General features: G+C 49.9%; 1 protein-coding gene across 2 annotated transcripts in view; it reads right to left on the bottom strand.

Moving 5' to 3' along the window:
- The window catches only part of CCM2L (CCM2 like scaffold protein), a 32,435-nt gene extending 17,868 nt beyond the window's left edge, over positions 1 to 14,567 (bottom strand). For both annotated transcript variants that reach the window (XM_058174735.1, XM_058174736.1), the window contains exons 1-7: positions 14,441 to 14,567; positions 12,943 to 13,113; positions 10,644 to 10,727; positions 7,336 to 7,519; positions 4,621 to 5,105; positions 2,194 to 2,329; positions 1,318 to 1,381 (exon numbers count right to left, since the gene is read on the bottom strand). In XM_058174735.1, the coding sequence (XP_058030718.1) occupies positions 1,318 to 1,381; positions 2,194 to 2,329; positions 4,621 to 5,105; positions 7,336 to 7,519; positions 10,644 to 10,727; positions 12,943 to 13,113; positions 14,441 to 14,470 (1,154 nt within the window). In that variant the 5' untranslated portion in view covers positions 14,471 to 14,567. The remainder of the gene's footprint in view (positions 1 to 1,317; positions 1,382 to 2,193; positions 2,330 to 4,620; positions 5,106 to 7,335; positions 7,520 to 10,643; positions 10,728 to 12,942; positions 13,114 to 14,440) is intronic.
- Positions 14,568 to 15,986: the final 1,419 nt, after the last annotated feature.

Here is a 15,986-nt window from a genome sequence, read left to right as displayed (position 1 = left end):
CGAGTGATTCCAGCACCTGGCTGGCTTCCTGCTCTGAAGGCTGAGCCAAAGGAACACACGCTGTATGAGTGAGGTTTATTGGCCTTCTCCTTTCACTCCTTGAATCCTCTCCGGGCATGGGGCCAGGGCCGGGGGCTGGAGTCATGACAGGCCGTTCATCTTCATTATCAGACTCGGAGTCTGATAAAAGGCCCGGTTGGAGACGAGAGGGGCCCGGCTGAGGAGAGGAGGGAGGACGAGTCACAAGAGCTGGCCACCAGAAAGTGTGGGTGTTCCATCACCGGACGTTTTTAAAGAGACTGGACAGCCTCTTATGTAAAACCATATTATAGGGCAGTGATGGCTAACTTTTTTGCCATGGGAGGAAGGGGGTGGTCGCGTGTGCGTATGCCCACACCCATAATTCTACACGCCCCCGTGTACGCATGCACGAGCCCCCTGCTCCCCCCGCTCCTGGCACGCAAGGGCCTGGTACGTCCGTTTTTCTCTCTCACCTGGCTCCAGGGCGTTTCTAGGAGTCGGGGAGGTGGGGGGGCAAAACGGCCTCCCCCCCCGCTGGAGGTCCTCCGGAAGTGGAAAACGGCCTGTTTGCCAACTTCTGGTGTGACTGGAACCCACGTTATTTGCTGTCCCCAGCCTCCAGAGCCTCCCTAGGAGTCTGGGGAGGGCAAAAACGGTCTCCCACTCGCCAGAGGTCCTCTGGATGCCAGAAATGGCCTCTTTGCCAACTTCCGGTGGGACTCAGAGCTGAGCTCACATGCCCACTGATATGGCTACACATGTCATCTGTGGCACGTGTTCCATAGGTTTGCCATCACGGTTATAGGGGGTTAGATTAGAATAGGGGTCTCCAACCTTGGCAACTTTAAGCCTGAAGGACTTCAACTCCCAGCAAAGCTGGCTGGGGAATTCTGGGAGTTGAAGTCCTCCAGGCTTAAAGTTGCCAAGGTTGGAGACCCCTGGATTAGAAGACCACCAAGGTCCCTTCTAACTCCATTCCGACTGGATGCCAAAGGAGAGACAAAATGAAATGCGAACGACAAAAATCAAAATATTTTTAAAATTGTTTTAAATACTGAATTGTCCCGCGGAGAGTTGGCCAGGCTGAGTTGGCTGCAGCGACTTGACCACACCAAGTGGTCTGGGTCACGGTGGGGCTGGAAAGGGATATTTGGGCTGGGAATCCCCTTCTCTCTTTAACAGAACCCCCACCAAGAGATTTAGTTTTGGAGGCGAAGAAAAAGAAAAAGAGGAAGAAGAAGAAAGAAGAAGAAAAAGCAACGGTACCAGCTGGCTGTCAGCCGTCAAAAGACTTACAAGGAACTGCAGCAGCTGAAGTCGGCGTCATAACCGTACGTCCCATCGGTCCGACAGCTCTCACCTGGGAAAGGAGACCACAGGTGATGAGGTTGGGCGGGGAAAGATCAGGATTTTTGATTTTTCCTACTTCAGTCCATATCTGTCTCCTGGACAGGTAATCCTCGCTTAGCAACCGTTCAAAGTTACGGCAAAAGACAAAAGGCATTTTTGACACAATTTCAAAGTTCTGACAGACACACACAAACCGCAGCGGTGTGATCCCATTGTTGTGTCTGTGCCCCCCGAGCCGGGCCTCCTGCCAGAAAGTCACTTGGACAGTGAGGGGGAAGGGCCATCAGGACTTACCTTGGGAGCACCGGCTTCCCTAGCTCAGCTCCAGGAGCCAGAGGCAGGCCAGGTAGAAGAGATAACAAGGCCTCCGTCCCCTGACTCTTCCCACCCAGGCCACGCCTTCAGACCCAGCTGATGGCAATCAGGCCTGGCTGGACCCTAGGTTTCGTAGGCAGGAGAGGTGGGAACAACAGAAGCAGGCCTAGGAAGTGCTGAGTCATGGAGCCACACCCCACAGGATATAAAAGCAGCGAGAGCTGCTATGCCTCTTCGTAGCAGGCAAATCAACTGCTTAATTAAGAGCTGAAGTACCGTTTGTTCCTGGGTGACTCATCGGCGTCGTGGGAGATAACAGAGACACTTGGCAGACGCTCGCTATTTTGCTGCCAGAGCTGATAGTGCCGGCTAATTAAGCCATCGCTCGGACGGAGGCGAGGGGGGACAGAACAGACAGGTACACACAAACCGCTGCGGTGTGATCCCATTTTGGCACATCGGCAACCCAGCTCGCATTTGCGGCCGTTTCCAGACAGTTCTACTCACTCCGGCTGGACAGCCAAGGGCGTTTTGGGGTGGATGTGTAATGGTAGCCGGCCCGATCCACACACTCAATGGTTTGGTCACCGTAAATGATCTGGAAAACCTGGCAGATAAGAGCGCACGACTCCTCGGCGGTATCCTGAACGACGAGCAGGGAGGGAAACAGTTATTATTTTAATATATTATTTTATTATAATGTATTATTCCCGTTTGGAAACCAAGGGGACACCTTATAGCAGGGGTCTCGTACCTTGGCCACTTTAAGCCTGGAGGACTTCAACTCCTAGAATTCCCCAGCCAGCAAAGCTGGCTGGGGCATTCTGGGAGTTGAAGTCCTCCAGGCTTAAAGTGGCCAAGGTTGGAGACCCCTGCCTTAAAGCGCTGTTCCTTGAACTCAACAATTTTAAGATGGGGCGGGGACTTCAAATTCTCAGACCTCCCAAGCCAGAAATGCAGGCAACTGTGAGTTACCCTGCCTTTATTATTTTCTACCAAGAATTCAAGGTGGGTGAACATGTCAGGAAATTGTTATTTGCGTAACTAGTTGGCCAGGCAATATATAAACTAACTATGTATGTTTGTACAAAGGCATGATATTGCTTTAAGGCTGTGCTGCGTTGGGTACTCTGCTCAACAGTCCACAACCTTGGTTGTGAACCCAGATTACCGTTAACAGAACATATCCAACACAAATTCCTCTTCTTATTTTCCTGACAACAATCTTGCAAGGTGGGTTGGGTTGAGAGAGAGGGAATGGCTCAAAGTCACCCAGCTGGCTTTCCTGCCTAAGGCAGGACTAGAACTCACTGTCTCCTGGTGATTGGCTCAGGCTGTAAGATAGCCTGTTATTAAAAACACAGCAGCCTGCAATTATTGCAGGTTCAAGTCCCACCAGGCCCAAGGTTGACTCAGCCTTCCATCCTTTATAAGGTAGGTAAAATGGGGACCCAGATTGTTGGGGGGGCAATAAGTTGACTTTGTAAATATACAAATAGAATGAGACTATTGCCTTACACACTGTAAGCCGCCCTGAGTCTTCGGAGAAGGGCGGGATATAAATGTAAAATAAAAAATAAATAAAAAAAACTCACTCAGCTGGCTTAAATGCCTAAGGCAGAATTAGCACTCACCATCTCCTGGTGATTGGCCCAAAGTCATTTAGCTTCAGGGGTGAAATGTAAAATTTGTTACTATTGGTGGGTAATGTGACAGGGTGGGGGTGGCCAACTTTTTTTTTTTTTTACTTTTAGAAGCATTTTTTCGGGCGAAGAAAAAATGCTTTTAAAAGTAAAAAAAAACAACCTCTGATGATTGCGCGGCTAAGCTGGGTATGAGGGGGGCAGGGATTTTTGCTACCGGTTCTCCAAACCACCTGCCGCCATCGCTACCCGATTGGGCGATCCGGTCCAAACTGGGAGCATTTCACCCCTGCCTAGCTGGCTTTCATGCCTAAAGCGGGACTAGAACTCACCATCTCCTGGTGATTGGCCTAAAGTCACCCACCTGGCTTTTGTGCCTAAGGCAGAATTAGAACTCACAGTCTCCTGAATTTCTGGCTTGGGAAGTCTGAGACTTTGAAGTCTCCCCATCTTAAAATGGTTGAGTTCAAGGAACAGCGCTTTAAGGCAGGGGTCTCCAACCTTGGCCACTTTAAGCCTGGAGGACTTTAACTCCCAGAATTCTTTGCTGGCTGGGGAATTCTGGGAGTTAAAAGTCCTCCAGGCTTAAAGTGGCCAAAGTTAGAGACCCCTGTTTTAAGGTGTTGTGTCTGCGCCCCCCCCCCGAGCCGGGCCCCCTGCCAGAAAGTGACTTGGAAAGTGAGGGGGAAGGGCCATCAGGATTTACCTGGGAGCACCAGCTTCCCTGGCTCAGCTCCAGGAGCCAGAGGCAGGCCAGGTGGAGGAGATAACAAGGCCTCCGTCCCCTGACTCTTCCCCCCCCAGGCCACACCTTCAGACCCAGCTGATGGCAATCAGGCCTGGCTGGACCCTAGGTTTCGTAGGCAGGAGAGGAGGGAACAACAGAAGCAGGGGTGGGGCAGTCCTAGGAAGTGCTGAGTCATGGAGCCACACCCCACAGGATATAAAAGCAGCAAGGGCTGCTATGCCTCTTTGTAGCAGGCCAATCAACTGCTTGACTAGAGCTGAACTACTGTTTGTTGACTCATTGGCACCAAGGGAGATAACAGAGACACTTGGCAGACGCTCGCTAGTTTGCTGCCAGAGCTGATAGTGCCAGCTAATTAAGTCATCGCTCAGACTGAGGCGAGGGGGACAGAACATAAGGTGTCCCCTTGGTTTCCAAACTGAAAGCAAACCAAAGTTTTGCTCCCCCCTCCTGTTCCATGGATGGGGGACTGTCTGGATGACCTTTAGAACCCTGCATGTGAAAGAAAAAAACAACCTCTTGCCGCAGGGCTGGCACACTCACTCGGTTGGCCACGGCCAAGATGACCAGGTTGCAGTAGGCATCCGGGCAGTGTTCTTTGGGGTCCAAGGGGTTGCTGCCCGTGTGCCTATGTTCCCAGCTGCCGTAGGTTTTCCCGCGCTCCCAGCTGCCCCCAGGTTGGCTGCCGTGCCGGCGCTCCCAGCTGCCGCTGTGGGCTTGCCGGTGTTCCCAGCTGCCGAAGGCTCTCCCGGTGCCACTGCTGGTCCGTTGTCTCTTCTCCCAGCTGCCTGTGGCCTGCTTGCGCTCCAGGCTCCCTCCACCGCTCGGACGTCCCTCGGAGCCCCCTCGAGACATCCTCCAGTCCAGGCTGCAGATGGTGTGGCGCCGTTCCATGGGGCAGCCCAACTGCCGGGAATCCGGGGGTCTCTTCTCGGCAGCGGCTGCTGCAGGATATTTCTTGTCCGGTTGCGGGATTCCAGGATAAAGGTCAAAAGTGCCACCTGCGGGAACCGGGTCAACGCCCAGGCCTGGCACAGGGAGAAATGGAAGAAACCCAGCCCAAGAATGACGATGTTAGCTAGTTTGGTTCATGAAACATCTGCAAGGAAACAAGCAGCAAGGGCCCCACAGTCCTCCTCCTCCTTCTCCTCCTCCTCCTCCTCTCCGCAAACCTTATTCCCTTTTAGCACTGATGGTGTTCCCTAGTTGGGTCGTGAAATGTCTGCAAGAAAACAACCTAGCTCAGAGAGCAGCAGGGACCCCATAGTCCTCTTCCCCCTCCTCCTCCTCCTCCTCTCTGCACACCCCACTCCTTGGTTCTCTCAGAGGTTGACTGTTTTCTTGCAGATGTTTTATTACAAACCCCACCACCCTACTCGCACTGGTGGTGTTACGTAGTTGGGTCATGAAATCTCTGCAAGAAAAAAAAAATCTACCACATTCAGAGAGAATCAGGAAGTCCATTGTCTTCCTCCTCCCCCCCCTCCCTGCAAACCTCCCTCCCTTCTAGCACTGATGATGTTCCCTAGTTGGGTCATGAAAGGTCTGCAAGAAAACAAGCAAGCTCAGAGAGCAACAAGGACCCCTCAGTTCTTCAACCCTGAGCTGCAAATATCCTCCATATAAAGAACGGTTGCTAGAACTGGGTATGTCTAGTTTAATGAAAAGCAGGACTAGGGGTGATGTGATAGCAATATTTCAGTATTTGAGGGGCTGCCACAAAGAAGAGAGAGTCAAACTATTCTCCAAAGTGCCTGAAGGCAGGAGAAGAAACAATGGATGGAAACTGATCAAGGAGAGAAGCTACCTAGAACTAAGGAGAAACTTCCTGACAGTGAGAACAATCGACCAGTGGAACACCTTGCCACCAGAAATTGTGGGTTCTTCCATCACTAGAGGTTTTCAAAAAGAGATTGGACATCCTTTTGTCTAAAATGGTGTAGGGTCTCCTGCTTGAGTGAGGGGTTGGACTGGAAGACCTCCAAAGTCCCTTCCAGGATCATGGGTCACTTTTTTTTTTTGGTGCTGTTGTGACTTCTAACAGTCGCTACACGAATGGTCAAGGGGGGGGGCTGTATTAAGGGATGGGGTTGCTTGGAGTTCTTGGGATTTGCAGATTTCCACAGGACAAATTTCGTGAGCAGCTTTTGTGAGGACAAGCCTGAAAGAAATCCTACAGAGGTTGAACGAGGACCTAGATCTGGACCTGGACCTGGACCCGAATCCAGATCTGGACCTGCATCTAGATCATGATCAGGGCATCGGTGTAGATAATGGATCAGGATCTAGATCCAGATCTGGACCTGAACCTGGTCCACATTCTAGACTGCACCTGGACCTGGACTGAGATTAGATCTATGCCTGGATCTAGATCTGGACCTAGACCTTAACTTGGATCTGTGTCTTAACCTGGACCAGGACCTGGATCCAGATCTGGACCTACATCTAGAAGGACTAGAAGGCCTCCAAGGTCCCTTCCAACTCTGTTGTTATATTATATATTATATCTAGATCTGGACCTAGACTTGGGTCAAGATAATGGATCAGGACTTGGATCCAGATCTAAATCTGGATCTGGATCTGAACCTGGTCCTCATTCTAGACCAGTGGTCACCAACCGGTGGTCCGTGAGAAAACTTTGGTGGTCCGCAGAAAAACTATTTGCATTTTTTATATTGCACTAAATACTATTTATCTTTTTAAAAAAATCATATTAGTGGTCCGTGGGATTTAAAATTATGGATTTAGTGGTCCCTGAGGTCCGAAAGGTTGGTGACTCCTGTTCTAGACCACCCCTGGACCTAGACTGGGATCTAGATATTTTCCTGGATCTAGACTTGGCTTTAGACCTTAACTTGAATCTCTGTCTTGACCTGGATCCAGATCTGGTTCAGGATCTAGATCAGGTCCTGCTCAGGTCTCAGATCAGGACAAGTTCCAGATCCAGGTCCAGATTCAAGTCTGGATCCAGTCCAGATCTAGCTCAGGATCTAGAACAGGACCTGGGCCTGAATCCAGACTTGGATCTGGAACTTGCCCTTATTTGAGACCTGAGCAGGTTCTGGACCTTGACCTGATGCAGATCCTGACCCGACACCTGCAAATTGGGGGCGTGGGCGGGAAGAGTTGGGACAGGCAAGAGATGCAGCCAATCGAAAGGAGCCTCTCCCTGGGCCAACCTGAGCGAAGAGAGGCGGCAGGGGTCTCTCCTTCCCGCCCACCTCCTCCCTCCTCCTCCTCCTCCTCCTCCTCGTGCACCTGTCTTCAGCACCAGCAGGTGCAGCGCATCGTCCCTCAGGTAGGAAGCGGCGGCAATCTCATGAGTGGGGATCCGAAGGATGAGCTCCTCATTGTCCCGCCAGGTGAGCAGGAGGCAGCGGGCCGAGAGGCTCAAGATGCTGTCCTGCTCAGGTGTGGTCTGCAGCGGCAGCTCCTTCAGTTGCTGCGGGAGGAAAAGCAGGGAAAAGTTAGGAAAAACTTGGAACTCCGTCGCCTTCGACAAGACCTAAGTTTAACTCACAGAATCATCTATTGTAATGTCCTTCCTGTCAAAGACTACTTCAGCTTTAATTGCAATAATACAAGAGCAACCAATAGATTTAAACTTAATGTCAACTGCTTTAATCTAGATTGCAAAAAATATGACTTCTGTAACAGAATCTTCAGTGCTTGGAATACTTTACCTGACTCTATGGTCTCTTCCCATAATCCTAAAAGCTTTATCCAAAAACTTTCTACTATTGACCTCACCCCATTCCTAAGAAGACCATAAGGGGCGTGCATAAGAGCACAAACGTGCCTACCGTTCCTGTCCTATTGTTTTTCTTTTCTTCTTCCTATATATACGCTTATACCTCCTAATATTTACTCATATATATGTTTATATACTGTATAATCTTTTTGTATGATACTTATATATATATATTGTTGTGACAAAATAAATAAATAAAAATAAAAAATAAATAAAATTCAGCGGTGACAAAGCCCAGGCACCCCACACCGACCCCCCTTTGCAGTGCGAGAGGCACCATGTGCCACAGCCTTTTCCAGCCCCTCGGACGACCACTGGACCCCCCCAAGGGCAAAAAGTCAGGGGTTCTTTTGCAGAAAGTTGCAGATGGGACAAAAAAGGCCAAGGGAGTAGAGAATTCTCCTGAGAATTCTGGATGGCTGCAGATTCCAAGAAAGAATAAAAAGAAATAAAAAGGAGAAGTTGCCAATTTAGGTCAGTCTAGAGAAAAGAAAGACTTTGGGGGGACGTAATAGCAGCTTTCCAATATCTGAGGGGCTGCCCCAAAGAAGAGGGGGGTCAACTTATTTTCCAAAGGACCACAAGGCAGGACAAGGAACAACAGATGGAAACTCCTCAAGGAGAGAAACAACCTGGAATTAAGGAGAAACTTCCTAAGAGTGAGAACAATTAGCCAGTGGAACTGCTTGCCACCAGAAGTTGTGGTACTCCATTACTGGAGGATTTTAAGAAGAAACTGGACAGCCATTTGTCTGAAACAGTATAGGGCCTCCTGCTTAAGCAGGGGGCTGGACTAGAAGACCTCCAAGGTTCCTTCCACCTCTACTAGAAGGGCCTTCCTCTCCTCTCCTCTCCTCTCTCCTTCCATTCTTCTTCCTTCCATCTCTCTCTTCTCCTCCTCTCCTCTCCTCTCTCCTTCCATTCTTCTTCCTTCCGTCCCTCTTCTCTTCTCTTCTCTTCTAAATAATCAAAGAGCGAAGCAGCCTGGAACTAAGGAGAAACCTTCCAACAATGAGAACAATTAAGCAGTGGAACTGCTTGCCACCAGAAAGCTCCATCACTGGAGGTTTTTAAGAAAAGACTGAACAGCCACTTGTCTGAAATGGTCTAGGGTTTCCTGCTTGAACTAGAAGACCTCCAAGGTCCCTTCCAGCTCTTTTCTTATTGATCGATCGATTGATAATTTCCTTTGCAGTAAATATATGTGAGATTACAAAATTTATCTCTAGAGCAGGGGGTCTCCAAACTTGGCGAATATAAGACTTGTTGTTCTGTCTCCTTCCCCACTTCAGACCCACGAGCTGGCCTTCAGCCAGTGGATTCACGGCTCTTATCAGTCCTGGCAGAGAAATCGCAGCTGCCTGCCAAAGTTCAAATGACTCACGTAGCAAGACTTTCAGCTCTTTTTGAAACGGATCAGCTAAACTTTGCTTCCCGTGGAGTGAGAGCAGTCCCAAAGCTCCTTATATATCCTGTGGGGTGGGGCTCCTGCCCCACCCTTCCTTTTGATGATGCCGCCTCTCTAATCTTCTGAAGCCAAGCTTGATTATTATTATTATTATTATCAGCTGGGTCTGAAGGCGTAGCCTGAGGAAGGGAGGAATCAGGGGATGACGGCCTCATTACGTCCTCCGACTGGCCTGGTTCTGGCTCCTGGAGCCGGGCCAAAGGAATCGGTGCTCCCGAGGTAAGCCTTACCGACCCTTCCCCCTCACTCTCGAAGTCACTGTCAGGCGTGGGGCCAGGTTCAGGGGCTGGAGTCACAACACTTGTGGACTTCAACTCCCAGAATTCCCCAGCCAGCCATGTTTGAAGTGTGAAAGTTGCCAGGTTTGGAGACCCCTGCCCTAAGGGCAACCCTGGGCACTTTGGTGCCCCCCCTCCTCGGGCTACATCCGCCCCTTTGGCTGTCCCTATTGGGCCAGGTGAAGTCAATCCAAACTTAAAAATCAAACGTAAGTAAGGATACAACCATGCAGGCAATAAAACTCCACTGCTTTGTGTTTTGAAGGCAACTATATTTTTTAACAATTTACACATGTACACACATTTATTTATTTATTTATTTATTTATTTATTTATTTATTTATTTATTTATTTATTTATTTATTTATTTATTTATTCGATTTCTATACCGCCCTTCTCCCGAAGGACTCAGGGCGGTTAACAGCCAGAATAAAAACAACATAGACATAAACAAAAATTTAAAACATATTAAAGAACTGATTCTAAAATTGGCCAAATAAGTTAAAACTATCATAAACCAACCTAAAAAAAAACCCATTAAAATTTCGTACCTTCTCAACTCTCGTTTCGGCCCTCCACAAAAGTCCCAGGGTTTCTTATGGCCCCTTGGCAAAATTGCCCACCCCTGCATTAAGTTAAATAAAATCATTCCAAGAACATTAGAGACAAGTCCTCGACTTACGACCACAACTGAACCCAACATTTCCGTTGCTAAGTGAGACATTTAGTAAGTGAGTTTTGCCCCGTTTTACCACTTTTCTTGGCACAGTTGTTAAGCGAATCTGGGTTCCCCCATTGACTTTGCTTGTCAGAAGGTCGCAAAAGCGGGGGTGTCACGTGAGCGGGGGGGGGGCACTGCGACCGTCATAAATATGAATCAGTGGCTGAGGTCTGAATTTTGATCACGTGACCCTGGGGATGGGCGACGGTCGTAAGTGTGAAAAACGGCCCTCAGTTACTTTTTTCAGCGCGGTGGTAACTTCGAACGGTCACTAAACGAACGGTTATAAGTCGAGGACTAGCTGTACGGTGAATTGAGCCCCATGATAGCACGTTGAAGCGCATTTACCCTGGCGGTATCCAAAAGCTGCAATAATTCATCCCGGCTGGAAGGATTAAGGGATGAGTTCACCCAGGTCAGATGTCCTAAAAACTGAGGGGAGGGAAAAAAAGAAGGGGGAAAAAATGAGAAATGATCAGAACCAAACCGGATTAAACATGAATTATATTTTTAGAAAGGCAGAATTTACAAATCAGCACAGATTGCGCAAATCAGGAACAATTCTTTCTCTTTGCTTTGTTTGATGCTGTTTTCCTCGTTCGTCTGTTAGCAAGTCGGGGAGGGGTTTTTTTTGGCACAGATCGGGGCTGGGGGAGAGAGGAAAAAATGTTATATTTTTTTTAAAATTTAAAATTTTACTTTATTCTTCAGCTTTATTGTTGAATATGGGTAGAACTTTTGTTTTCTGTTACACAGTGTTCCATCACTCTAAAATGTTCCTTGCTGTTTTTACACACGGAGCCTTTTCAAAATTTGGTCTGAATTGCTATATAGCAGGGGTCTCCAACCTTGGCAACTTTAAGACTTGTGGACTTCAACTCCCAGAATCCCTCAGCCAGCAAAGCTGGCTGAGGGATTCTGGGAGTTGAAGTCCACAAATCTTAAAGTTGCCAAGGTTGGAGACCCCTGCTATATAGGATTTCCTGCCTGATCAGAGGGGGTTGGACTAGAAGACCACCGAGGTCCCTTTCCAACTCTTCCGTTATTCTGTTAAATGAGATTCATTGGCACTCGTACTTACCCTCTGTAAGATTTCTTTCAGGCTTGTCCTCACAAAAGCTGCTCACGAAATTTGTCCTGTGGAAATCTGCAAATCCCAAGAACTCCAAGCAACCCCGTCCCTTAATACAGCCCCCCCCCTTGACCATTCGTGTAGCGACTGTTAGAAGTCACAACAGCACCAAAAAAAAAGTGACCCATGAACCTGGAAGGGACTTCGGAGTCCAGCCCCTCACTCAAGCAGGAGACCCTACACCGTTTTAGACAAAAGGATGTCCAATCTCTTTTTGAAAACCTCTGGTGATGGAAGAACCCACAATTTCTGGTGGCAAGGTGTTCCACTGGTCGATTGTTCTCACTGTCAGGAAGTTTCTCCTTAGTTCTAGGTAGCTTCTCTCCTTGATCAGTTTCCATCCATTGTTTCTTCTCCTGCCTTCAGGCACTTTGGAGAATAGTTTGACTCTCTCTTCTTTGTGGCAGCCCCTCAAATACTGGAATATTGCTATCACATCACCCCTAGTCCTGCTTTTCATTAAACTAGACATACCCAGTTCTAGCAACCGTTCTTTATATGGAGGATATTTGTAGCTCAGGGTTGAAGAACTGAGGGGTCCTTGTTGCTCTCTGAGCTTGCTTGTTTTCTTGCAGACCTTTCATGACCCAACTAGGGAACATCATCAATGCTAGAAGGGAGTGAGGTTTGCAGGGAGGGGGAGGGGGAGGAGGAGAAGAAGGAGGAAGGGGCCTTGTGCGGTCCTTGCTGATCTCTGAGCTTGCTTGTTTTTGTGCAGATGTTTCATTACCCAACTAGGTAATATAATCAGGGCTAGAATACAGTGGGGTGAGGAGGAGGAAGAGGAAGAGAGGGAGGAGGAGGAGGAGGAGGAGGAGGAGGAGGAGGAGGAGGAGAAGGACTGTAGGGTCCTTGTTGCTCTCTCAGCTTGCTTGTTTTTGTGCAAATGTTTCATTACCCAACTAGGTAATATCATCAGGGCTAGAATGGAGTGAGGTGAGGAGGAGGAAGAGGAAGAGAGGGAGGAGGAGGAGGAGGAGGAGGAGGAGGAGGAGAAGGACTGTAGGGTCCTTGTTGCTCTCTCAGCTTGCTTGTTTTTGTGCAGATGTTTCATTACCCAACTAGGTAATATCATCAGGGCTAGAATGGAGTGGGGTGAGGAGGAGGAAGAGAGGGGGGAGGAGGAGGAAGAGGACTGTGGGTGAGGAGGAAGAGGAAGAGAGGGAAGAGGAGGAAGAGGAAGAGGAGGAAGAGGACTGTGGGTGAGGAGGAAGAGGAAGAGAGGGAAGAGGAGGAGGAGGACTGTGGGGTCCCTGGTGCTCTCTGAGCTTGGTTATTACCTCGCAGACATTTCATGACCCAACTACATAACATCATCAGTGACAGAAAGGTGGTGGGGTTTGTAATAAAATGTCTGGAAGAAAACAATGAACCTCTGTGACACACACACCCCGCAGGTTGGTGCAGTTGGCAGAGGGGCTAAGAAAGATGCTGTGGGAATGGACTACGTTTGCCGGGCACCCAGCTGCCTCGGGGGAAGGGGGGGTGAGAGTGTTTCCCCCATTCTGCACTCACCTTCACCTCCTTTTCCACGTAGTCCTGCAGCAGAATCTGGGGGTCGATGAGGTAGTCTGGGGGGTACAGAGGCACGGAGTGGAGGGGCCGGCGGCGGCAGGCATTCCCCTTGACCGCTTGCTTGCGGGAGGCTTTCGGGAAGACCAGGCGCTTGATGGGGGACACGAATCCCTGCAACGGGGAGGCAAAGGGGAGGGAAGGGGGAGGGAGGTCACCAAGCTGCCATCATCCCTGGCACTGCCAGGCGGTGGGTGGCAGAGCGTGGATGGCAGCAGGGCGAGCAGATTGCAAGGTAGCAAGAAGGATGCCAGGCAGACGGCGAGGACTGCAGATGGCCGGGCCCACTCGCTTCGCGGCCGTGCCAAGGAAGAAGACGGGTAGCGCAGCTTCGGTTCAATGCTACGCTTGGGGGGGGGGAGGTTTACACCTTGGGGGCCCTGCAAAGGAGAATAGGAAGAAGGAGGGGAAGGAAGGAGGAGGAGGAAGAAAGGGAGATGTGGAAGGTCCAATTTTGCTCCCGGCTTTTCTGAGAAAGGAAAAGGAGGAGGGGGAGAAGGCAGGGGTGAAATCCAGCAGGCTCTGACCGGTTCTGGCGAACCGGTAGCGGAAATTTTGAGTAGTTCAGAGAACCAGCAAATGTCACCTCTGGCTGGTCCCCGAGTGGGGAGGGAATGGGGATTTTGCAATATCCTTCCCCTGCCACGCCCACAGAACCGGTAATAAAAAAAATTGAATTTAACCACTGGGAGAAGGAGAAGGATGGTGGGAGAGGAGGAGAAGGAGAAGAAGGAGAAGGAGGAGAAGGAGAAGGAAAAGGAGAAGAAGAAGGGGAAGGGGAAGAAGAAGAAGGGGAAGGGGAAGGAGCAGGAGAAGGATGGTGGGAGAGGAGGAGAAGGAGAAGGAGGAGAAGGAGGAGAAGGAGAAGGAGAAGGAGAAGAAGAAGGGGAAGGAGAAGGAGAAGAAGAAGAAGAGGAAGGAGAAGGATGGTGGGAGAGGAGGAGAAGGAGAAGGAGGAGAAGGAGGAGAAGGAGGAGAAGGAGAAGGAGAAGGAAAAGGAGAAGAAGAAGGGGAAGGGGAAGGGGAAGGAGCAGGAGAAGGATGGTGGGAAAGGAGGAGAAGGAGAAGGAGGAGAAGGAGGAGAAGGAGAAGGAAAAGGAGAAGGATGGTGGGAGAGGAGGAGAACCGTCATAAATGTGAGGTGTCTGTTTCCGATCATGTGGCGCCAGGAATGGTGCAATGGTCGTAGGTGTGGGAAACGGTCGTAAGCCCATTTTTGCCGTGCTGTTGCAACTTCGAAGGGTCACTAAATGAGCCGTTGTAAGTCAAGGACTGGAACTCCAGAGCAGCCTCCCTCTGCAATGACCACACTAACCATGGTGCCCAGGAGGGCCGGGGGGGGGTCTCCTGGCCTACAGAGGTACAGAGTCGCCCCCCATTTCCCCCCCACCCCCATAAATGACCCCCACCCCACCCGGGGGGGGGGAAATTCCCAGCTTACCTTCTTCTCTTTCTTTGCTTCGGACTCCATGGCTTCTCCGCCTTCGGCTGCGTCCCGTGGAAGCCGCCTCTTCCTCTACGCCACCCGGCCATTGTCCTCCCATCCTGTCTGGGGAAGGCCGGCTCTGAGGTCACCCAGCCCCGTCCCTGCCCCGTCCCGCCCGCCTGGGTGTGCAGAGGGCAGGCCTGCCCAGAGGGATCCGGGATCTGGTGGGAGCCTCTGGGTGCCTTGGGCTGGGAGGGCGGAGGGGGCGCCTGGTTGGGGATGGGTGCAGGAGGGGAGGGGAGGGTCTGGCTCATCCTGCCTGGCTTTCTGCCTTTGATGCCTTTAAAATGGGATGATAATTTATGCTTCGGAAAGAGATTTTGCTTCCATTTTTCTTTTCTTTCCTTCCTTCCTTCCTTCCTTCCTACCTTCCATTCAGCTGGCCACCCACCCACCCAATCTTCTTTCCTTCCTTCCTTTCCCCTACCCTCCCTCCCACCCACCCACCCATCCATCCAATCTTTCTTTCTTTCTTTCTTTCTTTCTTTCTTTTTTTCTTTCTTTCTTTCTTTCTCTTTCTTTCTTTTTGTTTCTTCCTTCCTTCCTTCCTTCTTTCCTTCCTTCCTTCCTTCCTCTTCCTTCCTTCCTTTCTTTCTTTTCCTTCCTTCCTTCCTTCCTTCCTTCCTTTCTTCCTTCCTTCCTTACTTTCCTCCTTACCTTCCCCTTTCATTTTCCTTCCTTCTTTTCACCTACCCACCCATCCAATCTTTCCCTTCCTTCCTTCCTTCCCGTTTCATTTTCTTTCCTTCTTTTCACCTACCCACCCATCCAATCTTTCTCTTTCTTTCTTTCTCTTTCTTTCTTTCTTTCTTTCTTTCTTTCTTTCTTTCTTTCTTTCCTTCCTTTCTTTCTTTCTTTCTTTCCTTCCTTCCTTCCTTTCACCTACCCACCCACCCATCCATCCAATCTTTCCCTTCCTTCCTTCCTTCCTTCCTTCTTTTCTTTCTTTCTTTTTTCCTTCCTTCCTTCCTTCCTTCCTTCCTTCCTTCCTTCCTTCCTTCCTTCCTTCCTCCTTCCTTCCTTTCCTCCTTACCTTCCCCTTTCATTTTCCTTCCTTCTTTTCACCTACCCACCCATCCAATCTTTCTTTTTCTTCCTTCCTTCCTTCCTTCCTTCCTTCCTTCCTTCCTTCCTTCCTTCCTTCCTTCCTTCCTTCCTTCCTTCCTTCCTTCTACCCACCCACCCAGCCATCCAATCTTCCTTCCTCCTTTCCTCCTTCCCTCCCCCTTTCTTTTTTTCCTTCCTTCCTTCCTTCCTTCCTTCCTTCCTTGGCCATCCTCCCACCCACCCACCCATCCATCCATCCTGCAAGACAGGGTCTCTCCGTCCACAGTCTCAGTCTCAGCCACTTTAGGACGGATGACCTTTGACTCCCAGAATCCCCCAGCCAGTTCTGGGCTTCAGTTCCATCTGTGCTAGGCCAGCCTGACCAGGGGAGGGGTCTCTGCAGAGAGGACCCCAAAAGTCAATGTAATCAAAGCCCAGACCCTTTAATACCCAC

This window comes from Ahaetulla prasina, chromosome 3 (assembly GCF_028640845.1).
Source record: "Ahaetulla prasina isolate Xishuangbanna chromosome 3, ASM2864084v1, whole genome shotgun sequence".
NCBI lineage: Eukaryota > Metazoa > Chordata > Lepidosauria > Squamata > Colubridae > Ahaetulla > Ahaetulla prasina.
Note: the sequence above shows the minus strand (reverse complement) of the source record. Positions and strands in the feature narration are given on the sequence as shown.